The sequence below is a fragment of the Lissotriton vulgaris genome, chromosome 10, assembly GCF_964263255.1.
Source record: "Lissotriton vulgaris chromosome 10, aLisVul1.2, whole genome shotgun sequence".
NCBI classification, from domain to species: domain Eukaryota; kingdom Metazoa; phylum Chordata; class Amphibia; order Caudata; family Salamandridae; genus Lissotriton; species Lissotriton vulgaris.
Window position 1 is genome coordinate 1,011,509,919 of NC_141698.1, and position 27,220 is coordinate 1,011,537,138.

The 27,220-nt window shown below is 45.0% G+C and overlaps 1 protein-coding gene across 2 annotated transcripts in view; it reads left to right on the top strand.

Moving 5' to 3' along the window:
- Positions 1 to 6,028: 6,028 nt before the first annotated feature.
- TOPBP1 (DNA topoisomerase II binding protein 1) overlaps positions 6,029 to 27,220 on the top strand; it is a 289,247-nt gene continuing 268,055 nt past the window's right edge. For both annotated transcript variants that reach the window (XM_086942059.1, XM_086942060.1), the window contains exons 1-2: positions 6,029 to 6,122; positions 18,716 to 18,806. In XM_086942059.1, the coding sequence (XP_086798185.1) occupies positions 18,723 to 18,806 (84 nt within the window). In that variant the 5' untranslated portion in view covers positions 6,029 to 6,122; positions 18,716 to 18,722. The remainder of the gene's footprint in view (positions 6,123 to 18,715; positions 18,807 to 27,220) is intronic.

Genomic DNA, 27,220 nt, shown 5'->3' on the forward strand with positions numbered 1-27,220 from the left:
AATGTAGTTTCAATACCCTTGCCCTATTATTTACTAGGGCCTTATAGGGGAGGTCATGCCAGTTACAAGGATACCCTGACCCATAATGTATCTAGTGTACGTAGGCGTTTTCACTGTGTTCTAAGTGTTCCTTTCAGCATAGCACAGGCCCTAGGCCTGGTAAGGCAGAGCCTAGGGTCAGTCAGAGTCAGTTACCACCAGTACCAGTCAGCAAAAAGTTGGGGGAGCCCATGATGACTTTGCAACACATATTATTTGGTACTCTTGTTTAGTTTGTTCGTATTTCTTTACTCTATCCACCTGCCCTTTGTTCGTGTTTCTTTACCTCCCCCCACCTTCCCATTGTTAGTGTGTTGGTGTACCCCATCTAGTCCGTTCATGTTTCTTTTTTTTTTTTAAACTGGGATTTGTGCGCTTCTCTAAACAAACAAATGTATTCTGAGAGCTGCATTACCTATTAACTTCAAAAGATTTCAGTTGTTTAAAACACAGACAGTTATGATTTGTAAAAAGGAAACCCAGTACTGGAATAAATTTTGCCTAGTGAACATGGACATCAATTCACCAAACTGCCAGGGGTAGCAGAAGTGACATCATGTGCCATTTGACCTTCACTTGCACAGGCATGCACATAAACACACATTCACACTTTCTCCATGTAAACACACTCTCACCAGCAAGCATGCACACAACATAATTTTTTTTTTTTTTGCATGCTTATATTTTTTAGCTATGCTACAAAGCATCAGGGTGGCTATACACAGGGCTTTAAGTTGGCCTGGTCTCTTCGGTGCTGAGCACCAGCAGTTTTTTAAAGAGGGCCTTGAAACAGGTCCCCTACGGGCTCTGTTTTGTGGCCTGGCACAGGCGGTCCTTTTTTTTCCGGACTGCAGTGACAGCAGGCACATCGATGTGCGCCTGCTGATCCAGCGGAGCTCTCCAACAACCCTCAATACTCATCCCATTAAACCCAGGAGCAACTTATTTCTACTCATCGGTGGGGCCCATAGCACTGCGAGTCACACACTCACACACATTTATTACTCCTGAATCAGTGGAAAAGAAGGCAAGCTGCTGGTTAGCGGGATACCTAAACTCTATACTTTATACAATTATATACATTTCAGGATTTTTCGTCTTCTCCTAACCTTTTACCTGGAGAACAATACATCAAGGTACTCCGCTATTCCGTCAATGGACCAACTAGTAGAAGTTAGTTGATGAAGATTAAGGCCAGCTCATATTTTGAAAAAAGGGGACCCCTATATATTACTGTTGCACCTGCTATACATAGGGAACAAACTGAGTTAAGGAAGGTCTATAGCCAAGTGACATAATCAAAATATGTTTATATGAAAATCATGGTTGATATAACCTACATATGAGATTGAGAATGGAAAGTCCAACTATATATAGATAATCTCAAACAATGAAAATATTCTCATTTGATTTTATTGGTATATATTATATATATTTATCAATTCTTTTAAGATTTACATATTTTATATTCTTTTTTGTGTTTTTATCTTCTGTTTTCTTTTCTTTTCTTATGGTTGTTTTTCAATATAACAAAAGTCAGTTAAAAGCATACTAGAAAAAATACATAACCAATAGACATGAGACTGAACAAAATGTTGAAGGCAAAGCGGTAGATGTCACAACGCGCGTTTCGGCTCTTGAGCCTTCTTCGGGTAATGAAAGTATAAGACAACAATGATGTAATTTCTTGTCCTGATGATGATGCCCCTCATGTAACTAAGGCATCGAAATGTCATCGATCAAAAAAACCCTTATGCAATATGACATTGAAATATTGTGAAATGCATTGGTGTGTTTATAGGAATTCGTGTCTGTAACACTGACTACAAGTACACAGACAGATTTTTGCTTTGCCCTTTTGGCCATTCTTTTTGTTGTTTTGTCTTGAATGTTGTGGGTCACGGCTGTGCCCACTTCTTATTAACTTGTTCATACTTCTTGTTTTATCTCTAGAATGCTAAAATAAATTCCTTATCCGGCTGGACAAAAGACATAACACTTATCAGGTGTATGATTATTGGGTCTGCACACTATTTTGTCCACAAGTAGGGACCATTGTCTTGTATAATATATCTCAGCGGAGATGTAAGCAGACTATCTGGCTCAACGGCAACCAACTAGAGGAAGTTAAAAAATATAAGTACCTGGGATTCTATATTGACAACTCACAAAATCATACAGAACAAAAAAAGTATTTGACGCAGAGAACCAGTGCCCTCATATTCGCCTTCAGTCAACTGGCAAAAAAGTTGAAGGGTCCATCTTATAAACCACTGCTCGCAGTAATGATGGCGAAAATCCTTCCTACAATAACATACGCCAGCGCTGCTTTTCATTGAGAAGACGGAGAGGTTTTAAATCAACTAACCACATCCATTTATAAAAAAGTATTTCAGATACAAAGGTCGGCATCGCGGGCTCAGGTCCGTCTCGCATTCGGCTGAATAAACGAGGACATAGGGAGAATGTACGCTACAGTAAAAACTTGGTAGCGGCTGAAACAAAATGCAGCCACATCATAAATTAATGAAGTCCAATGGACCGAAGTAGACGAGGACAGAAATTCCCCTTTTAACCTATACTTATGTAAATCTCTTTCAGTAACCTGTACAAATGATTTATGGAATAAAAATCTGCTGTATCAGTCTTTCAAACAAGTAATAAATAAAGTAGCTAAAACCCATCCAGCACAAACTGACAAAAAAATCTTTAAGTTAAGGTCGCACGCTTGGATGGTGATAAACAATTATAAATCTCTTGCACCAGCTTCATACTTGAATCTGACATTTTCAACTGACGTAAAAAAACAACTAATGGCATTACGTTTTAGAAAATTTCCATCTTTGGCGGATCAGCCAACCTGGGTGCATACAGGTCCTAATTCATGCCGGCAGTGTGGTTACTACAAAGAAGACTTCATCCATGTGATTTGCACATGTAATAAACTTTACAATGAGCGAGCCATTCTCCTCAAACAAAGCTTAAATGTGAGAGGCATTAGGTCTTGTAGAGCAGCCATAACTGTGTGCCTAAATCCATAAGACCCACAACTGAATGGCAGACTGATCGAATTCCTCAAAGTCTGTTCAAAGCTTTGTTAAAAGGGTCTGAATTTGGGCAAAGAAAATGGACAAACCTATGGCTACTGAATTTTAACAATGTAATTTTATGTGTGGCATGCAGCAATGAAATGAATATAGTGTTTAATTCTATTTTGAATCTGTTTTGCATAAACATAAGGCTTTTACATTGTTATGGTTTTAATTAACTAAACAATAAACATTTACTTACTTACTTACACCCTTTCGAACAGCTCTTGTATACCCCTTTTCTCTAACTATCTAATTAAAATTGAAACTTTTAGGGTCCACAGTTCATTCTGATTGGTCCATTTGAGGGGTGGTGATGCTCACCTCATTCAATCTTCGTTCAAACCAATTTGCATTTTAGCAAAGTCATCTTCAAAATATTCTCATGACATTCATCTCCAATTTGTGCTTGTCATCCTCCTTTTGTAACACAATTTGATACTTTTCTTCATCACTGTTCCTTTCACACGGTTTTAGATGCAGGCATCCTTTGGCACACTTCCGTGCCCTCGGCCAAGCTGACCTTGACATTGTTCACTTCGCGTACAGGCCATTCTATTCACACTGTTTTTCCCAACGCGCATGCTTGGAGGCCTTTTCTCTCAGACTGATTTCTCTCAGACTTTTCTCTCAGACTGAGACAGACAGGCCACGTAGGCCTCATGAGAACTAATGCGAAAACAAACATAACAGAATATTAGATCTAGAATTAAAGCCCTTCTGTTTACCTCCCACCATTCTAATATTCCCAGTTAGTTGTTACCTAGCATAAGCAAAACAGATAGCATCATTTTACTTACCAAATGTATTTTTTTTTGCCACAACATATATGTTCACTATTTAAAGCACATTTATACATTTTATTTGGTTAAACATATGTATTAATACAGCTCTATATTAGTATGACTCGTTCACATTTATTAATATATTACTTTTGCAAATAGCCATTAGTTTCCAAAATGTAAAAGTGCATTTTGTTGATCATTTTGCATGCTTCATTCCGTTAATATTGTTATGGCTATGAGAGATTGACTTTGTAAGGGGTACACAAAACTTTTAGTCTCTTCCCTGCTCCATCAGTGCTCACACTGCTCACTTCTCAATAGTAGAAAAGTTATGGCACAATGTCATGCCAGAAATATGCAGAGTGGCGATGCAAGGGCTCTAAGAACTCAAAACTTGGTTGTTCTGATCTCAACTTCTCCTTCCCACTAGAGAGCTCTGCAACTATAGTGCCGAGACACCCTTGGGTATTTGCGCGCTCTAAAAATCGCTCAAAATAAATAAATAAAATAAATTAGAAGGGGTTACACAACAAAGCCTTGTAGCAAGTAAATGGTCTTTTAAAGACCTGTGAAGTACACAGGTGCAACTATGTGTGTGCCTGGGAAGCTGTCTCAGCCTGGCTGACACACGACTGGGGGGGGAAGGGGGCCGAGGCCCTTTGAACCCAATTGGCGTTGCGCACCTGGTTGTAAATGTATGTATAGGCATTTATATAGCGCACTACTTACCCGTAGGGTCCCAAGGCGCTTCGACCGCTGCGAAACCCTTCCTGGCTTCCCTGAGAGATGGTCCCTTAATGGGTATCTCCAGGGTGAGACCAGGCATCCCCGGCGGTCTGGTGGGGCCGTTAGTGAAGATGAGGCAAGCTAATGCCCAGAGTTGCCGAGTGTGATCGCTGATCAGAGTGGGCACCGAGGCGAGAGAATTATCGAGTCCGCTGACCCTGGTCCAGAAACCTGCCGGGCCGGGAATCGAACCCTGGTCCCGGGCCGTCCTCTGCTCTTGGGTCTGCCGCCTCTAACCAGTGAGCCACAGGGAAGGAAAATCCTTTAAGAGAGTCATTTTCTCTTGGATTTCCCTTCTCTTTTTGAAACTCGGGAGCAACAACATCGTTGTGGTATCACCAGGGCTTTAAGTGGAAGCTTTTTCAATATTATATACAAACCATAGTTGCTGCTTATTTAACTTGTGCAACTAACAACCATTGACAAAGCCAATAGTACTGACTTGTATTTATGCTGTTACTTGTTGCATCACATATCTGGAAGCAATGAAAGAAACAGCATTGCTCCCACGCTCATGAGCACACAAGAACCGTGGCCTTCATGAGCGTGGGAGGGGTTAAGCCACGTCCTTAATTACGCTGACCACGCCCCTTTAGCCCCTCCCCCTTTTTCATCCCACTTAAAGCCCTGGCTGTACAGCAAGTCTAAAGCCCATAGGCAAAGACAGTAGCTCCCAAAGGCGAGTCCTATTGGCGTTGCCAATGATGGTATAACTACTGTCGGGTCTGGGACCATAAAGCCCCGACACCTACACTCTTATGAACTGCGGCAGGTTTTTTCCGGCATGTTTTATATAGGACGAACTCGACCCCGAAGATTTTGGAGCGCATTACATGAGTATCAGTTACATTACACAACGTCTCATACTTTTTTAGGCGCGGGGAGATTCAGTGATTTGCCAAGGATCACAAGATGTTGAGCCGGGTTACCATCTGCGGACAAACGAAGCGACCATTGCGAAATAAACAATTATCGATGGCAACAGCAACACGAATCGTCATTGTCTAACGTAACAGGAGCTCATGTTAAGCGCTCCAATACCTTCGGGTCGAGTTCGCACTTTATAAATGCGCCATAAAAAATATCGTAGCATCATAGCACAATAAATAGACTGCGGCCCGCCTGCTGCTGAGGCATTATTTCCGTACAATTGAAGGGTATTTCTAAGGTGGCTGGTGCAGTCATTTCCGGGTTAGCCGGCAAATCCTTCAATGGGCGGGTCTTCTCTTTTCTACCCAATTGTATAGCAGCGTGATGCGGAGTTGCCGCGCACACCGCCCCCCAAGCTTGTCACTCGGTATTCACCAGGTTTCTGATTGGTTTTCAATCTCCCTCTCCCTGTCCTGATATTTTTGAAGTATTTTTGGAAGCGCAAGCAAGTCCAAGAAAGTTGGAATTTTAATCATCCGCAGGGAGACGGGAGGTGAGCTTAAATTATAGATAGCTTTAGCCGAATTTGAGAGGGCTGTGTCGCTGGTCGTTTTTGGCTGCCGAGGTGTTGAACAATTCTATTCTGCCATGTACAAAAGAGCTGTCTTGTTCTGAGGAACTGGGGGTGCAAAATTCGGTGACCTGTAGTTAAAGTCTTCGTCTGCATTCCTGCATCTCCGGCTCAAAAAAGCCACTCTGTTATTTTCTGAGGTGTATTCCATTTTTATTGAGAAATTATTTTTCTAATCTCTGCTTGCTAACAGAGATGACATGTAAACGCGGCTCTTTTGTTTGACATCTGAAAAATTACTGCTAGAGAAATGTCATGTTTAATGCTTACAAAACCACATTATGGAAGTCTTCCCCAGCGTCCACTTAGCAAATACCACTGACTGGTATCAAGTCTCTAATGCACCTCCTAGTATGTTCCCCTAATTTTACATGTGTTTTTATGTTTAGCGCACAACTGACCCGTAGTTTAGCCTGGTGTTGAAGCAGGGGCTGTATGGGTCGACAGAGCTAAGAGAAGAGGCAAGTCTTAAGTTTCTTAGGAAATTCAGGAACTGAAACGAAGGCTCTTCAGTGCAAGAACAGGTCGTTCCAGGCTTAATGAAGAGGTGTTTGGGGTGTGAGTAGGAGTCCAACAGAGCGAAGGTGTCTGGTAGGTTTGTAAAAGTTTATGCAATTGTTGAGGTACGTGGCAGCAATGATTTGTATGTGTGGATGAGGAGATTGAAAAGTGCTCGCTTGTCGATTGGAAGGAACCCAGTGGAGCTCTTTGACCTGCAGTGTGATTTGTGAGTGTGGAGTGGGAGTTTGAGCTTAACCTCCTATTTTGTATGGTCTAGAGTCTTCTGATCAGTTGAACGTTGATACCAGCATAGAGTGGTTCCGTAGTCTAGTTTGCTGGTGAAAAGGCTTGTTTATGGTTCTTTGACTGTTTGTAGAGAGCCATTTTAAGATCATCTTGAGCATCTTAAGTGTGTGGGAGCAGGAGACAGAGACTGAATTCACTTAGCTGACCATGGTGAGTTGATTGTTGAATTCTATTCCGAGGATCCTTTCGTGGGTTGCCGGGAGGGTTGTGGGTCCGAGTTCACCAGGCCATCAGATGGAGTACCAGAGCGAGGTATCTTTGATGAAGATTACTTCTGGCTTCTCTGTGTTGAGTTGAGCCTGTTGGTTTTCTTCCATCTGGTGTCCTCGGTCATGCAGGCAGACGAGATAGTCTGAGTGTTTGGCATCTTGTCGAAGAGGGAGAGTATAAGCTGGTTGGCGTCTGCATAGGATATGTTGTTGATCCCTTCGGCGTGGATGATGCTGGCAAATGAGGCCTTGTAGGTGTACAACAGAGTGTGGTTGAGTGAGGATCTTTGTGGAACTCCGCAATTGAGGTTGATGCATCTGAGGTGAATGGGGCCAGGTTGACCAACTGGGTATTTCCTGCCAGGAAGGAGCAAATCCAGCAAAGTGTGGAACCTTGAATGCCAGCATTGTGCATTCTTTCAATAATGATGGAGGTGGGAGACAGTGTGGCAACCTGCACAAAGATCCGGTAGGATGAGCATCTTGGTATCACTGTTTTATGACCATTTCTCAGCAACGTCAAGATTGGCCATGAAAATGCTCCTGGATGTTACTGTCTTTAACTTGTAACCACCTTTGTCACCTGACACTACCCCTCGCCTCTCTATTGTTACTAAAGTGATCACCCATTACTTAACTGTGATAATCCAGAAAATGTCAGACCAGTTTGACACAGGTTAATTATCTGTGCCAAGCTGTTATGTGAAAAGCACTTAGGAGTAGAACAGCATTAGCCTGCATTCACTGGCTCTTGTGCAGTGTTACTGGTCTATTTGTGGTTCTGTAAGTGCGACTACCATATTGCCCTATGTTTTTGTAAGCAGTATGAGTCATTCTCCTGATTGATTCAAGTGGGATTTCAAAAGGTGGGGTAACTATGTTTTAGTACAATGATCAATTGCTCTTTAGCCCTGTTTTCCAACATATGTGTGGTGTGGCCACTTGTTAAGCACTGGAATGGACCATAGATCAGATCAAATATACTGGAGGTTTAATTGTAGGGTTGCTAACTTTTATTGATGCAAAAATAATTGCTATGTGTGAAAGGCTTCATCAAGATAGTTAATATTTTGACTGTACTTTTGGTGGGAAAGAAATAATTACACCATCTGCTTTTTTTGCCCAAAGATGGTTAAAGTCCTCGTAATCCAATGATCTGTAGGCTGTAATTCTATTATCTTGGATCTTTATAAAATTTAACCATGAATGCGAGGAAGGCTTTGAGAAGGAAGTGACTATTGTGATTGCGTCTTTAGTGCGAAAGAGACAATCATGCATTTTCTGCTAATCTGCACAATAATTAACAAAGTAGCCATTGTCTATGATTTAAGGCATTAGGTTAATGGTGGATACTTTAACATTCTGTTCTAGGATGGAGGAGTAAATAGCCCTCCGCATTGTGGCAACTTATTCTGTGCAGTGTGTGGCTATTCATCAAGTACGGGAGTTGACCACTGTATATATTGATGGTTTTATTTGCATGACTATTAATTTTATTGATGTAAAATGCATATATATGTTCTGTATTGATGACTCTTAACAATTATATTTTGTATTGTAAGGCTTTTACCTGATGACGGTAAACAAAATTATAGATGCTGGATGGGGGGTCATACTTCTGAGTGCTTTAAGTGGGCTATCAAAAGGTGGAGGAATTATAAAGGGAGCGTGGACTAAGAAATGTAAATAAGTATCCTTTATAAGAGGTGGGGCCCATTTAACTCTGGGTCTATACTGAGCCATTAATTGAATGGACACAGCAAGCAACAAGATATTTTGCATCTTAAATAGCACGTTTATTGTGGATCATACATACTAATACATTTAATAAGGAACACATACCACAATTTAAAACCTAACCCGGACGCTAACATGTTACAAAGTGACCTGCGTCTTTTGCCTTATTTGCACATTTGATAGCCAAGTTGCCTACGACTTTCCACTTTAGGAACATCAATCCACTGAGCTATTTTTAGGCAGCTGTCAAGGCCCATGACTTAACTTGTGCCTCCTTCCATTCTGCTTAGGCCTGTAAATTCAATATTGTTACCTTGATATTAGAATCAGGAGAGGTGCAGCATTAATTGCAGTATTGTGAAATATACTGTTTTTCATCCGTCAAAAAGTATCATAGCTGACAAGAAAGCTTGTTAGATTATGGCATTTCCAGATGAGCTGTGCATAGTAAATCAGTCTCTGCCCCAGATGGGTTTAAATTGAGCTACACCGTGTTTCGGGGTGTATGTTCGGGGTGTATGTAAAGGGTTTATGTTCGAAGTGGTTGGTAGTGTCATCTCACATCTTTGCCCAGACAGGACACTTAATTAACTGAAATAAAACTGACAAGCATATTGACCGATTGTTACACATCCCTCCCTTCTGAATTTTCTTGCTTATTTCTCTAGAAATTCCAATATAAACCTGTCTAAAGACCTGTTTCTTTACTTGATGCTAAGCATTGGAAGGACCCGATCCTCGTAAAAGACACCCCAATTCTACTAAAAGCTGTGGCACTGGCCAACATTTTATTGTATAGTAGCAATTTTACAGAGATTCCAACCTCTTTGCTGGGTACTGAATAGCAAGCTACACTCCATAGGCTGTGTAGTTTGACCAATAATGGTTTTGTTTTGAATCTATGTGGGGAAGTGTTTTCATACCATGCGCGATGACCACTGAACTGTTGTGATCGGGTCATAGGCTTCAGTGCCTTGCAGCATAATGGGTGAAGGTATGTGAGAGAAAGACAAGCAAATTATAATTTTAATAAGGACTGCAGCTACCGATCACCAGCTTAGCAATATAGCAATACGGGGAGTGGAATGCTCAGAGTATGTACATCAAAAAGATGGGGGTAATCAGAGAAGGCAGAGTGATCACAATGCTAAATAAAACTGTTTACAAAATACATTAAAAAAAGAAGGCAGGGAGATCCATATGGTAGCATTTGTAGGCAGGGATGGTGTTGTGAGCAAAAGGTTGCCAAAAAGGCAAGAATTAGAATTGGTGGCATGAGCAATAGCCTTGCACTTTCTTTATAAAAGCAAGGGCACTGCTGAACACATACACCCCATGAACGAAGAACTAAGTAGAGTAGGACACGCACTGCAATGGATCTGCGCCTCCCTTACTGGAAGGGCAGAGTCAGTCAGCCTAACACCATACACCTCGGACGCCTGTGACCTCATCTGTGGAGTTCTGCAAGGATCCTCCCTGAGCCTGACTCTCCAACGCTTAAATGATCCCTTTAACCGTCATCATCATCATCATCATCATCATCCACTCACAACTTCAACGTCCTCTCCTGCACCGATGACACATAACTCATTCTCTCCCTCATGAGCGAGACGTCCATTACCCGAATCAAGTTCAGTGTCTGCATGACTGAAATCGCCCACTGCATGAAGACCAACTGTCTAAAGGTTAACATCGACAAGACTAACATTTTGATCTTTGGGAAGAGCACTTCACAATAGAACTCCACCAGGTGGCCAACAGAACTAGAACCCACACCCACACCCACCACCCAGGGCAAGAGCCTCAGGATCGTCATTGATATCAAACTCAACATGGCCGACCAAGTCAACAGTGTAACTGCCTCATGATTTCATATGCAGAAGATGCTGAGGAAGATTTCTAAATGGCTCCCAATCAGTACCTGGAAAACTGTCACACATTCATTGGTTACAAGCAAGTTTGACTACCGGAACACCCTTTGTACTGGGATCAGCAAATCAGTAATCATAAGGCGCAGCTTATTTAGAAATCTGCAGCCAGAATCACTCCCAACTTCCAATGCTGAACTTAGAACACACCACAGCTGAAGGAGCTTCACAGACTTCCCATATGCAAACCAGCACAATTCAAACTCCTCACCCACGCTTTCAAGGCACTACATAACAATGGCCCAGCATACCCCAACAATCGTATCTGCTTTCACAAATGTTCCAGACACTTCCATTCATCCATACTCCTCTTTGCACACATCCCATGCCATCAGAAAACAAGACTGGGGCCATTATATGTATATGGCGCACTTTCCCTGTTTGTGCCATGGTGCGCCTATCGAAAGGTGTGCTTAGTGAAAATAGGGACAGTGAGGCATATTACAATGAATGTGCTTCCCCCCGTTGCAGCCACTAACTGGTGCTGCCCTGTGGCAGGTGTTCTGTATTTTACTTTAATGTGCTGCTTCAAAGCTGCTCTGTGTTTCACAGTGTAGGCGGCATGCTGCCTACACTTTGAAGAGGGGAGAGAGAGCGCGCCCCATGCAGGCGGGTGCATTGAGTGACTGCACCCGCCTGCAGAGGGGTGTCTGGGAAGGGGGTGTTCGTTTTTCTTCCATCCAGAGGGCTACATTTAGGAGGAGCACTGAAAATGCATCACCTTTTGTGGCGCATGTTTGCACCCACATCCATTGTATGGCGTAGGCAAAGAGTCAAAATGATTCCCTCATTTGCATGGGGCCAGGCTCCCATGCAAATGAGGGAACGCCTTAACATGATAGCGCTGGCACTACAAGAGCAACATCGCTTTCAGTATTACAGATGGGGATGCACAAGTGTTTGCGGCCCCTTCTGTGATACCATTGTGCCCCTGGGGCTCACAAAGCGGGCGCATATGCCCGTTGCGCCACCGGGCCACAATATATATTACGGCCCCTGATGGTAGAGCCTTCTCATGCATTGCTCCTAAAGCGTGGAATAACCTCTTATAAGGGCCTCCCCCTCACTTCTTGAATTCGGCAAGAAGCTGAAGACCTGGCTTTTCAATTAATCCCACGAGGTCACTAGGCCTTAATTTGGTTAGACCCAAACCTGCTAGGCACCAGGATACCCTCCCAGGCGTTAGTACGCTCTACAGATCTGCATAACACTAAATAACAAGAGCAATCAAGGCTGGCAACTGGAGCAGAAACTATACAATCTTTAAAAGATCCAAACTGCAGCTACTCCTAGCCCAAATGGAAGCCTTAATTTTGAGCAGGGGTTTGCACCCCAAGCTTCTGAAGGCTCCCAAAGACAGATGTGCACGAGTCAGGAAAGCCTACGGTCCTCCTCCTTCAATGCAAGGCTAATTCTTATCTTAGATCCCAAAGACCCCTGTTTTTTCTAGTTTACACCTAGACGGCTTCCATTTTCATTAGGAGTAAAGAATGACATTTCAAGGTAGAGAGTCCAGCATTCAGAACGTGCACTTGTGACTAAGATAGTGTAAAACAAGAGTCATGCGCACATTGATGTGTACAGGTTTCAAGTGTACCATCTTGTCTATGTTTAACTTAATATGCTCTTGTTCACTGTGTTCCATGTCTTACATTCTGGTCTTTATCACTCTTTTCTTGTGCCCCATCTTTTTTCTTAGGTTGGGCCTACTAATCAGCACAAGTTGCCTGGTTGCAGAAGACTTATAATGGGCTTACCAAGAACCTTGTGGGGGCTTACAGCCCACCCGTGGCTTACTATGGGTTGGCTTTTTTGTTATGTTATGTTATGTTAATGGTTTTTGTACCGCGCACAGCTGCCCCAGCAAAGGGGCGTCCTGGCGCCAAGAAAGGTAAACACAACATCACAAAATGCAGCAGAGTCAGTTAATTTTATTAAAAAGAAAAGTTTTGATGACACGTCTGAACCTGGTTAAATCTTCCAAAGCACGGATGTCATCACTATAATTTGCTTTTTTCTTCAATGGCATTCCTTGTCCCAGTTTGTTCATCTTGTGTTTGTCCATCCCCGGGAACATAGCTTCTTTACCATCTCTTTGATTGTTTGGTTGGTTTCTATCCTTCAACAGATCACTTTTACGGGACTTGTTTTTAGGTCGAGCCTAGACGAAAGCAAAAGCGAAGCTTTTGCTGTCTAGGGCTCGACAACTTATGTTCTCACTCTGGGGGGAATGTGGACAGCAGACTGACACGCGCTTCTCCTGACGGAGATTTTACCTCGTGAGCGCGCACGGCGCCGTGCCCCTCATTCCCGTGCGCAAACACTCACACAGCCACACTCACGCATGCGCACATACACAGCCACACGCATACACAGACACACACACACACACTGCATACACACACGCACCCCCCCTTAAACAGACCCACGCGCACACAGACAGACACAAGCACAGACACACTCGAACACACACACAGACACACGAACGTACAATACCCCCCCACCACTCACCGGGCTCTTTCGGCGTGTTCCGTGTCTCCTCCGCAGCGCTGGTCTTCACCCGGGCCCCCCTCCTGGGACCCGGGACTTCAGATGCCTTGGGCTGTGGATCTTCCACAGTGCAGATGATCCTCGCACATAGCCAGCATGCGATGGGGAGTTAAGAATCTCATTGAGTACATTTTGGGGTTTTAATGAATGCAACTGTAATTCACAAATCTCTGAATTTCTAGCCTGTGGACCCTAGAATTTCAGCTTTTATGTGACATGTTCACAAGCACAATAGATTGAACATAAACTCATGTTATGTGCAATTGGAAAGGTATAAACTACAGCTATAAAAAGTTTAAATTCTGTTGTCAAAGTTGTGACATTTATGGTCTTAGGACAATTTTGCGACCACAATTTAAATTCAAAAAAGTTTTCCGGGAGACTTTTAGAGTTTTTCTTCCATAATCCTAATATTTGACGGGCTTTCACCTACATTTTCTTTTTGGATCAAATTTGTTTTTATTGGGTTCAACCAAGCAATGCAGTACAATATGCAATTCAATATGACTTCACATTACATCCCCCTCTTGTAGCGGCTCGGATACCCCAGAGTCCGGGCTCCGGGGACGGCTGTCGCGCGTCAATGTAAGCGTGTGTACGGGGAACCCGGATAATTATTGCGAGCTAGAACCTCCTTATCCTTCCCCCTGGCCCACCCCCATCCCCTCGGTGTGTTCAAATTAGCCAGAGTCTGAGGGGGCCTCGGCTAGGCCTAATGTGTCTCCTCACTCGTCCTGTTGTGGAATTCGTCCGAGAGTCTGAGAACCCTTAGGTATTTAGGGCATGTGAGCTCCGTGAATTCTTGGGTAAGCAGGGTGAGTAGTGGGTGCCATATTTCCTTGAATGTGTCAGATGTTTGTGTGAGTGATGCTTGAATCCTTTCCATCCCCATTATGTACCATAGTCGGTGCAGCCACCCCGTATTTGTGGGTTTCTTTGACGTGCCCCATAAAGAAAGGATGTGTTGTGTTGCAGCTCCAAGTGCCAGTCCAATCTGTTTTCCCCTGACGGATTTGAGTGGGAACATGAGTTTGTTGGGAAGGCCGAGGATTGTATATGCCGGGAAGCGGGGAAGTTCCGTCTCAAAATGTGTATCTATTTCCTTGAGTACTCCCTCCCAGTATTCCTGCACTTCCGCGCATTCCCCTAGTATGTGTATCATGGTCCCCTTTTGTCCGCACCCCCTCCAACATGTTGGGTCTCGCCGTGGGTTACCTTGGTGTAGTCGTTCTGGTGTCAGATGCCAGTAATAGGCCACTTTCACCGCCGATTCTTTGCTGGCTGTGTTTCTAGCAGTGTGGTGTGCCCGGTAATATATGTCCTGCCACTCTCTGTCGGAAAGTGTCCGTCCTAATTCCTTCTCCCACCTCTTCTGACCCGCTGATCTCGTTGTCGGCGGGGCGGGGGCTAGTAGTTTATATAGTTCTGAGATGGGCTTTGTGTCGTTTGGTTTAGTGAGGAGCCATTTCTCAAACGAGGTGAGGGCCCGGCCTACTAGAGGTTCTACGTCCTTATGTGTGAGCCAGTGCCTTAGCTGAAAGTACTGGAAGCGGTGTGGCTTGTCAAGTCCATACTGCTCCTTCATTGTATCTAACGTCTTGAAGCCTTTCAAATCGAATAAGTGTCCTGTGGAACAGTGTTCTATTTGCCGCCACTGGGGAAAGGAGCCGGGGACCGTCCCAGGGGGAAATGCCGGGTTATCTAGCAGGGGTGTCATTGGTGACGGAAAGGATGTTAGACCCTTCGAGGCCGCTGTTGCGTCCCACACCTGGAGAAGCGTTTTAGTGATGGGCGACTTCTTAAGATAGGCTGGTCTGTCCGCCCGTGACAGGAAGGGGACCCTCCACAGCGGCATACCCGCCATTGCTCTGTCTTGAAAAAGCCAACGCTTTTCTGAGAGTGTCCGGGACCATTCCAGGAGATATCTCATCTGTGCTGCTTGAAAATAGCGCTTCAGGTCAGGTACGCCTAACCCCCCCTCCTCTGTCGTTCTAGTGACCAGATCGCGTCGAAGTCTAGGGCGTTTGTTTGTCCAGGTGAACCGTAGTATAGTATCCTGCAATTTTTATAAGCATGCCCAAGGGGGGGGGGGAGGGGTGACCAGAATGGTCTGAAACAGGTAGAGCACCTTCGGCAGCAGAGTCATCTTGACGGCGGCAACGCGGCCCAGCCATGAGAGCGGTTGTTGCCGCCATCTCGATATGTCTCCCTGTATGCGTGTCAGGAGTTTGGAGTAGTTGAGTTCAACCGTCTGGGCTGTGGAGGGAGTTAGCTCAATACCCAGGTAAGGCATTGTAGTGTGCACGGCCAATCCCCCTACGTGGAGTGTTCCTCTGTGGGCCTGGCGGGTGTTATTGCCCAAGGGGAGAGTGACGGATTTACCCACATTCATCTTAAAGCCAGAGACCGCCCGAACCGTTCCATCTCAGTCAGGAATGCCGGAATAGACACCCTGGGGTTGTCCACCGCCACCAAGATGTCGTCTGCATAGAGACTAATGGTCTGCTCCTCCCCTCCGAACTTGACGCCCGAGATATTTCTATTATTCCGAACGTGCTGGGCGAACGGCTCGATATAGAGGGCGAACAGTAGAGGGGATAGTGGGCAGCCCTGCCGTGTGCCCCGCTGAATGTCGAATGATTTGGAGCTAGTCCCGTTGACTTTGACCGTTGCCTGGGGAGACTCATAGCAGCTGGCCACCTAGGCCAAATCTCGCCAGGGTGTTATTCATGTATTGCCAATCTACCCTGTCGAACGCTTTTTCAGCGTCAACTGACAATAAAGCTGCGTCAGAGGCGTTGAAGTGTGCCTTATCTATGATGTGCATCAGGCGTTTAGTGTTGTCCGCGCCCTGCCTGGTGGGTACAAAGCCCGCTTGATCCGGTTCTATTACTCCCGGTAAGCAGGGGCCGCCAAGATCCAGGTGAACAACTTCAGGTCCACGTTAAGGAGTGAAATTGGCCTGTATGCCGCACACTTAGTTGGGTCTTTACCTGGTTTCGGCAAAACAATAATGTCGGCCTCCAGCATCTCCCTTGGGATCGAGCCCGGACCTTGAAAGGAGTTAAATAATTTCGTCAAAACCGGTGCCAGTACAGGGCAGAACGTTTTGTAGAGACCGGGGGAGAAGCCGTCTGGCCCGGGCGCTTTTAGCGGTTTAAGCCTTGCTATCGCCGATATTACCTCTTCTAGGCGTATCGGGGCTTCCAATGCTTGAGCGCTAGCCTCATTTATGGCCGTAACGTCTGCGGTCTCCAGGTACTCAGTCCTGTTTCCGTGATCCACGTCCGGGTCTGCCGTGTAGAGTTTGGCATAGAAGGCCCTAAAGGCCTCTGCTATATGATCTTCCTCCTTAACCTCCTCCCCACCCTCCTCGTGAATGAGGGGAATCTTTGAGCGGACTGTTTTAGCTTTCAGTTTGCTGGCCAACAGGCGGCCAGTTTTGTCTCCCCCCACATAATATGTGTGACGGAGGCTTGCAGGCTTGCAAACTGTGCTCTGGCCGCCTTCAGTTTCCGCCAGATTCTTGGCGCCACCGTCCGGCAGTGAACCCTTTGGCCGTGCCACGCTTCTCTGAAATAACACTTTTATTTATGGTGCTACTTCCGAGAAGAGTCACAGCGAGGTGAATTTCTCGCCGACTCTCCGTGGGAGGCCTGGGCCTGGAAGTAATGCAGCTGGCGACTGGAATGTGGCTGAGCATCAACATTCTGCCGCTTAATTCTACTTCAAGGTGACATTCATATTCAGTTTTTTTGCAAGTTTCCTCCTTTTACAGCGGTGCCTTGTGCTGGCGTTCGGGGTGAATTAGTGAGTACCGGTAGACGCTTTCTGTCAGCAGGGAGGAGTCCGGCGAATCCTAAATTCTAACGTGTATGCTAACAGTATCGAACGCTACGGCATCGGAACAGAGATTGGACTCGGTCACATTTTATTACTTATGGGGGCTTTGCATAATGTTTGCTGACTGATTAGTAGGAACACAGGGCACATGTTAAAGAATGGTTTCAAAAACCAAATAGTGATGGGCAGTGTACTGCTGCCATCTAGTGGTCAGGAGGAAGTCTCCTGACTGCTTAATATCCGCACGGCGCCACTGCTAGCCTCTGGAATTCCAAGAGACCCTCTCCTGTACAGAAAACAGTGCCCGGACACGCGGCCACAACGTGAACACAAAGCCTTTGAAATAGGAAACCAAACAGATGGCAAACCAATGGCGCAGCTGCTCGCTCCCGCATGGTAAACGAGTGCTCATTGAAAACAGTGCAGCACATGCACAAGTTTCCCAAAAAGTCCTGAGTGATTCCAAGAGGTCACTCCTAAGCAGAACTTAAGCGCTGTTTAGGCTCGACCTAAAAAAGCAGGATTTGTAGTATAAAGGAGTAGTTTATTGCAGTTTGCTGTCACCACTGGATTCCTTTCCAGAAACTGAACCTAAAAATTAGGTAATTAAATTCAACGAACATAAAACTGTACTAATTCCAGACACACACAGGGCCATAGGTAAAAAATTACCTAAACCATATTGTAAAAGGGCATTTTGAATTACGTTGTATATGTTTTCATATATTGTGAGTTGCATACAGTATGTTTGGTCTCAGCTGAAAAAAACCTAAGAATAACTGCCATGGTAAGCTTATGGGGCATTTTTTGTGAATGTAGCATTGATTTCTATTTGTATGTGGAATGCCTAGGGTGGATAGGTTGAGAGGTCTACAGTGCCTGAATTGCAGGTTGAGTGATCCATATGAGCCCTGTGACTTCCTAGCTAACCTGCACCTTTTGTGCACCAATTGGTCGAAAGCATTTAAAAACGATGATTTGTAAAAAGACAATGGAAAACTGAAAACATTGGGCACTATTCACAAATATTTTTCTGTAGGTGGGTGTGACTTGTTTTACTCCTGAATTTCCAAGTGTACGTCATGCCTACCCATAGAAGAACACCTTATGTGACTTTCTGAAAAGGAGCCGCAGAGCCATCTGTGTTGTAGGCATTTTGAACTATGCAACAAGACTGAATTAATCTATGTCTCTTCATGCCACCAATTTGAGAGGCTCAAAGAGGGAGTGTGTAGATATGTAGTGACTCTTGCATTGAAGTGTGTTATCTGTCTTATTGTGTTAATGTTTAAAACAGGCATAATCAATTTCAGATTGTTTGCCCTTGTTGATATTTATTAACGCCAATCCTTATGTAGTCTAATTGTCTTCTCTTGCTATTTACATTGCAGAATAAACTATGGGTGTCTAATCATTTTCTTTTGGTGTTTTGTTTTCTCAGTACAAGAATGTCCAAAGGTGAAAAAGAACCGTTTTTAGTGAAATTTATTAAATCAGCAGAGAACACAGATTTCTTTTTAAAAGCCTATGAGGTAAGAATGTTTAACAATCTTTATAATGCTCTTTCCTATGTATCTTGGAAATCATTAGAGGAGTACCAATGCTGTATCTGTTGCCAATGTCTTACTTTCTGCAGGTATTTACTGTCAGACTTTGGAAATTTGCCTTATATCACAAGGGTGTACTTTGGCTCTTTATGTATTGAATAATGAACACAGGGAGTTGTAATTGAGTAAAGAGTTAATGTCATCCTTCACTTACTTGCCCTCAACATTGAAGTGACAAAGGGTTACTGTTTACACCTTTTTTAGTCATATCCTTAATTTAATTCACAAATATACAACCACATCTCCTCAAAGATTGATATTACATAAGTTAAACTTTAAGTTGTACTACTTGATGGAAATGCTATTAATAAGGATGATTGAAAGAAAGTACACAAATTATTTTTTAGGACAAAATACTCGATGCGTATTGAAATTAAACATTTCACTCAAGCTAAGGCATCTCAGTAAAAAACAATGATATGTTTGATTCTCTATAGAATACGTCCAAATTATTGCCCTATCCATGAACACTACAGTGGCACTCTACTTGTATGTGTATACTATTTGCACAGCGTGAAACTAGTCAAAGGCATCAGAGCGCTGTGCATAGTCGAAAGCAGATACAGTCAATCAGTAGTTTAAGCTGCAGCTCGGTTGAGAGAGTGGTGGTAGATTGTTACTTCGTTGTTATAGTGTTCTTTAAATAGGTGCCTTTGCCTAAATAATATTTCCATCAATACTTCCCTGTGATTGGGGCAATAATGGTGGATTCAGGGATGCTTTGTTTTTTCTGTTTTTACACTTCTTTGTCTCACGCCTAATGATATGCTTGCTGCACGTATGCTGAAAGCTACCTATGGTTATGAGCTTGTCAACCAAACAGGAAAGAGTGCAGTTTGTGATGGCTTTGTAGATGATGCACCTTTTTTTGAAGATGATATGGCCGGCATGAGGAGAAAATGACATTCCATCAGGGTGGGGGTAATGTGGTCTTCCACAGGTCTTTAGGGTGTGTGTCCTTTGAATTGCGGTACACAGAACACAATGTGAATTCCAGCTGTTTACAGGAAGGGGAAGTAGCCATCAATTTTGAGACCTTCCATTTGTGCTAAAAGCTCTCTTGCAAGTATTCGCAAATTTGCTGCTGATTGTTTCCTTTAATTTTAGCATAACAGAATCCCCTTTAGTTCTGTATTTGGGTGACTGTCTCTGCATAAAAAAAGATGGCATACGTAATCCATCAGACTGTTTAGCTACTTCACCAGTTAAACCTTTCATTTACTTTGATAAAACAACATTGGCAACGGTCCAAAGCAGGATGAAGTCTGTGAGGAGAAGGCTTGGTGAACGATTGACACATTTGATCTCATAAAACAGTTTACCCTTTGGAGCAGTTTCTGTTCTGTCAAAGATAGAAAAAGATTTCTAGCGTTCGCGACAAGAATTTTTAATTCTATTAAAGACATAGAGGTGAGGATTACGCTTCTCTTTCTTTTCTCTTTTTATTTTCAGCAGCCAATCAGATTACATTTTTTAATACACTTCATTTTCCATGACCACTATTACAGTAAAATGTTTAACCATAGAGCCACATCCCTATATATCCTTTCAACAGCAATACAGCTTCCTTTTTCTTTGCTCCAATGTAGAGAAAACAGTTAAACAGCCCAAGTCCCTATAACGAAAGGATCATCAACCAATTGGAAAAAACACAACTGGCCCTAACTGGAGCCCGACCTGAAGATTTTGGACCCAAGAAATTACTACACCATTAAAACCCCCCCCTGTCACCCCCTCCCCCCCCCCAAAGAGTGGCAGATGCTACTGGATGAAAAGAGTTTTGCAAAGCAATCAACAGGTGACCTCTCATATCAGTTCGAAATTCAGTGGTACTCACCCCATAAGCCTTCAGACGTTGCACTCCGCAAAGTTTGGAATTGTCCAGAAAAGCTGGATAAGACATGACCTGGAATTACATTTAGTCCGTCTAATAGGAAAAGTAACGACCTCAGGAGAAAAAAACTCCCCCTTTCCCCCCTGATCCAAAGCTTGCAAATCACACACTCGCTTACATGAAATTGGAGCATTGTCAATTTGGTTGATAATTGTTTCCTTGAAAGATATTTATTGTCTGGCCAAGATCACAAAAATCCCAGGACTACGTTAAAATCCCATTAATCAGAATATTTAGGCTGAGGATGTTTCGCCATATGAATACCTCTCCACAACTAACACACCACAGGGTGTTTGCCATCTGGCTTACCCTCAATTGGTGAATTACCCACTGAAATAGCTGACCAAAAATTGTTTACCGATTGACAAGCCATGCTTGAGGATGCCAGGGAGGACAGAAAATGTACAACCAAACTACAATCCGCTCCAATTGGATCTGCACTCTATTCAAAGCACTAATTACACCTCGTCTCCATGCTGACGCATATCTCTTGTCTGTTCTCAAGGACCAGGCATGACGGAAAGAAAGCAGTAGCCTCTTGTTCCGACAGAATCGGTGGCTGTGGAAGGCCCACTGGATCCAGAAGGAGGTTCCAACAGAAAGTTTTCAGAATCGGGCAGGCACTGACCAGCTCCAGACCACTGGAAACCACTCTTGCGCTCTCCAAAGTGAAGTCACTAAGATCAGCTCTGCCCTCTGGCTTTTCAACTGTGCCAAAACCCTGGGAAGAATCATGAACTAGGGAAGGTGTGACCCAGGAAGAGGGAACAGTCCTGAAGAAACACATCAGTAGCTCGGGCATTAAGATCTGGACGCCAACTGAAAAAAGTTGGGAGTTGAGGTGAGATGCGAAAAGGTCCACCAAGCATGGCCCCCAATGTCGGTGAAGCATGTAAATCTGTAATCGTACTGCGCTGGCCTAGAAGATACTCCACCACAGCTGATATTTAATATTGGATCTTATCTCCGCATGTAGGGAAGATTTCACCCACCCAACTTGTTCACAAACCGTACTGCAGAGATATTGTCCATATGAAGAAGTATGCAACACTCTGGCTTCTCCGGAGAGAGGCTCCGAATCGCAAAAGAACCCGCTAGGATTTATAAGCATTTAACGTGGTGAATGATCCAGTTTTCTATGGACCAAAGACCCCCTGTGGAGATTTGACCACAATGAGCCCAACCCCACCGGCTGGCATCGGACTCGATTTATCATGTCTGGAGTCGATCCAGATATTGCTCTGCCATTCCAGGATTCCATGTAGTCTATCCATTAAGACCTTTCCGTCTAGGCTTCCTCGATATAACAATCTGTACCGAGTAACTGAGACCCTTGTGGAGGTGTTGAATTTTGAGCCGTTGAAGGGTGCGATAGTGAAGGGGACCTGGGAATATGGCATGGATCGATGAGACCAATAGTCGTATTATAAGATCTGTCAACCTCAAGGATACAGTCTTCTTGCTCAACGTGGACCTCCATTCTTTCTTGATGTCCTGTACTTTTGGGGTGGAAGGACTAGATGGGACAGAAGGGAATCTACTTGAAAACCCAGGAACTCCAGTCGTTGGAAGGGAATCTGGATCCATTTCTGAGCATTAATGATGGAACACAGATCTTGAAGGAGGAGAATCATCTTCTCTGAATTGGTTAGGCCCAAATGAAGACACTGGGCCATGATAATCTTGTTGCCTAGATAGATGATCAGAGTAACACCTCAGGCTTGCATGGACTCCACGACAGGTCTCATGATCTTCGTGAAACCCCAAGGGATGGAGGAGAGACCAAAATGGAGGTCTTGTATCTTGTAATAATGGCCTTGCCAGAGGAACTGAAAAAAGCGTCAATGAGGAAGAAAAATTGGGACGGTTAGGTAGGGGTCTTTTAAATGTAACTGGACCATCCCGCATCCTTCCTGATATCTCTTAAGATATAGATTACCTCTATCTTGAACTGTCGGTAGACTATCAAACCATTGAAATGTCTCAGATTTAACAACCAGTCAGACCAGCCTCCATTATTTCCACTAAAAAGATGCAACTGATGAACCCATTTGGGTGGGGGGAAGGACAATTCTACAGCGCAATTTTTAGGTTTGAACCTCTGAAGACGATGCCTGCAGCCTCAACCAGAAATGTCCCCCGACTGCGACCGGAGCTGGTAAGAAAACCTGACACCAGAAGACACCCCTGCACCTGACGCCCCACAGCCTTTGAGTGGTACAACCAACGGTGTCCAGGCATCCCCCATGATTCCACCATACCTCTCCAGCCATTGGGTGCCTTCAGGAAGCCTCCCTGCCCGAGCCTGAAGCATCTTTCAGAAACCGAAGGTCTCCTTTTGAAAGCATAGGGTTCCCGATGTCCAACTTAAACACGGGCTGCTTGTAGTGCAGCTTCTGGACTGGTTGCTGACCTTAACCCTAGGAGCTTTGGTCCTACACCCAAGTGGCCTGATTGTCAGCAGTCCCTAAGCGAAGGCCCCCTTAGCCCCATTGGATAAAATTGTCCCCTTCAATCTGCACCTGTCTGCCCCAGTGCAGCTGGTGGTGCAACTTGAGTGCCCTCCTAGATCTTGCAGAACCTTGGTCCCAACCCCTAAAACTCACCCTTGTAAGTCCAATACTTCCCTTCAAAACCGATAACCAATTTTCTCCAATAGGAACTCCTGTTATAAGATTTTGGGCCTAAAATATTTTCTGTGTGGAACTGTAAATGTATGGAGAACATTGAACTCAATTGCTAAGTATAAAAAGTCATACTTACTGTTATTGCATGAACATACGGTGTGGTATCTAGGCATACCACCCCAGCACAAAAAGTAATCTGAAAGTAATTGTTGTGTAATTTAAAAAGCATTTCAAAGTAATACAAACCTGTAACATCTGTAAATTCAACCACAATTGCATTTCCTTGAACAGTCTTGCATTTGCAAGTGTTTCTGACTTACCTGTACAAAGTCCTGCTTAGTTCTAAGACTAAAACCTAAGTATATATTTCTTATAGTTGCCTAATTGGTCTGGATTCTGTCTCTGAGTGTGTTTATCAGTCCTTGGTTAAGTGAATTTAATAAATGGTTAACACACCCTCTGGATAAGCCTAACTGCTCGCTCACACTACCACAAAGTGATTGTAATAGTGATCATGGGAAATGTTGTGTTTTAAAAAAGTTTAATCTGATTGGCTGCTGAAAATGAAGAGTAAAGAAAGAATAATCAGTGCCTCTGGTCCTGACATAGAATTCAAATCTCCCTCAAAAACAGCCTCATCGAGTACTGTGAAAGTACTGTTGGCCTTCATTGCATCCTTCTTGGAATCCATCATTTTGCATATTGAGCAGTATAACATCACATAACACAGCTCAGCTGGCCGGCAGAGCAAGATCCAGTAGTATTTAACACAGCCTTTGGGTCTACACCCCGGAGGGCAACCCGGTGAGCGCGCATGCAATTCCAGGAGGAACAGCCAGCACTTTTAGCATTGTACTGCGATTAAAAATAGAAACAGGAACAACAAGCAAAACAGACCCACCCCACCCCCCCTCCCACCACCCTCCTCCGCATCAGTCTCGCCTACCCCTCCTGCACGCACTAAGTCATACCCGCCCCCCCCAGCACAACCCAGCGCCTCTAAATCTATTGGACTGAACCCTGAGGCGCCAACGGGATAAGTTGTAGGATCTGCAGGTACTTCGGACATGTTACCTCGCGCAGATCTCGAGACAGGAGATGAATGAATGGCTCCCACAGCTCCGCATAATCCTCTCCCCTGCCATCCATGCACAAAGGGAGTCTTTCCATCGCCAATAGATGCCACAGCCGTTGAATTTAGTCCCTCGGGGCAGGATGATCAGTTGATCACCATTGCTCCAGGATAACTAAGCGCGCCGCTAACGAGGCCAGAGCGATCTGCTTACCCCTCATAGAGCGCAAGGGAAACGCTTTTGCATGCGGGAGTCCTAGCAGCACATGTTCAGGAGCCCCTTGGGAATGTGATGTGAAAAGCGTCATCTAGATCATCAAGGACCACCTTCCAGTATCGCTCTAGCTTCGGGCAGTGCCAGAGCAGGTGCGTCAGGGTCACAGGCCCGAGCATTTCGGGTTCCAGGACTTAATACGAGCTGGAGTATAGTACAAGCATGCCACCGCCTTATAGGCTGATTCAGCACCTGCAACATTGGCAGCGGTGTGGTGCGCGCGGTAGAACACCTTTTCCCACTCCTTATGCGATAGCAGGCGCCCCAGCTCCGTCTCCCAGCAGACCTGCGCTTTAGTACCCAGAGCCATGGGGCGTGCAAGGATCATGGCGTACAAGTCAGATATAAGTTTGCGATCGTCCTTTTTGCAGACCACCCAACGTTCTAGGGCTGTCAGTGGGCGGGACATAGCAGCAACATTAGAAGGTTGAGTGACCAAATGTGCCACTTGCGAATAAGGGAAGGCATCAGTCAGAAAAGTGGTCCCGGCGGAGCAAGGGGAACGAGATTAAGCCGTCAAGGTCAAAGAGGTGACCCACTCTCTTGCAGCCTTTCTCCCTTCAGCCCTGAAAGATCGGGGATGAGCAACCAGGCGGGAAGTCTGGGTTATCAACAATAGGCGTCATGGGTGAAGGGAAGGCGGTCCAGCCCTTACGCAGCACCAATTGGTCCTCGCCTTCATGGTTGGCGCCGTCACCGGGGACGAGTATAGGCCCCAAGCTCTATGTTTTCGAGGGAGCCATAACTCACACCAAATATTGCAGCCTGCAACCGCCTGGTCCATAAAGTTCCAGTGTTTACTGGAATATGGCCTGTTCCATTCGAGAATGAATCGCAGACAGGCCGCCTGGTAATACGCTTGCAATGAGGGAAAGCACAACCCCCCGTTGTCCTTCGGGGCCGTAAGCAACGAGGAGGCAAGCCATGGACGCTTGTGATTCCATAAGAACTTGGTAATCAGCCCCTGCAGCATCTGTATGGTACCCGGCGGGGGGGGCTCAGAGGTAACAGCTGAAAAAGGTATAGAATGCGGGGAAGGACCGTCATTTTAACTGCAGCTAGCCTACCAAACCAGGCGAGCTGGAGACAGGACCAGTCCGACAGCGATTTGGTTGTTTGATCAACTAAGAGCTTGTAGTTAAGAGAGACTGTCTGCGCTATAGAGGGGGCAAGGTGAATCCCCAGATACGGGATGTCGGAGTGAACCCACTGGAAGGCAAAATCCTTTTGTAGGTCCTGCACGTCTGCAGCAGGAACCGACACATTAAGGATCTGCGACTTGAAAAAGTTAACTTTAAAGCCTAAATTCGCGTAATTCTGTTGATAGGTGCAGCAAGGAGGTGTGAGGGCGCTTAAGCGAAAGAATCACGTCATCGGCGTATAGGCTTATGTTGTGCATGTCGGTGCCAAACCGAACCCCCTCAATGCCTTCATTGGACCGCACTCTCTGGGCAAAGGGCTCCATATAGAGCGCAAAAAGCAACTGTGACGGGGGACACCCCTGTCTCGTCCCACGAGAGATGGGAAAAGGGGCAGACCTGCAACCGTTCACTCTGACCGCCGCCTTCGGTGCTGCATACAGGCAGCGCACCCATCGTATGAAGTTAGCCCCTAGGCTGAAAGCTTTTAAAACCGCAAACAAATACGTGCAATCAACGCTGTCAAAAGCTTTCTCCGCGTCTATTGATAAAAATAGGGCCTGCATGCGAGAGCGATGTACCGAGTCCATGAAGTGCAGAAGTATCTTAGTGTTTTCCCCCCCTTGTCGCGTCGGTATAAACCCCACCTGATCCGGCTCTATGATGCCGTCCATTAGGGGGCTAAGGCATGCTGCCAGAATGCTAGCGAAGAGCTTGGCGTCAATGTTGAGGAGTGAGATCGGGCGGTATGATCTACACTCCATTGGGTCTTTCCCAGACTTGTGGATAACTGTGATAGAGGCCTCCGACATGGAAGGGGTCACCTCTCCTGTCTCTAGGAAGGAATTAAAAAGGCGCATTAAAAAGGGTGCTAATTCCACACAAAACTTCTTATAAAAGATGGCCGAGAAGCCGTCTTGCCCCGGGAATTTGGCCAACTTCAATCGCGCGATCGCGGAGATGACTTCCTCGATACGGATTTCAGTGTCAAGCGCGTCTGCCGATGTCTGAAAGAGGGGCGTTACACCACAGGATGCCTCCACACGCTTGGGATCCGAGTGTTCCCGGCGGTACAAGGTGGGGTAAAACCGTCGGAAAGAATCTGCTATAAGGGAATCAGTGGTTTGCACCGCCGCTCCTGCATCCCTAATGGCCTGAATGAAGGACTGTTGCGCTCGAGCCCTCAACCTGTGTGCCAACATCCGGCCCCCCTTGTCCCCGCTGAGATAGAACTTGTGGCGCAAGAGGGCGTACTCTGCTCGGCCCAAATCGAGGTGTTTGAGCATGCGCCTTTTCGTTTCCAACTCCCTCCATATGCGTGGAGCCCCCGTCC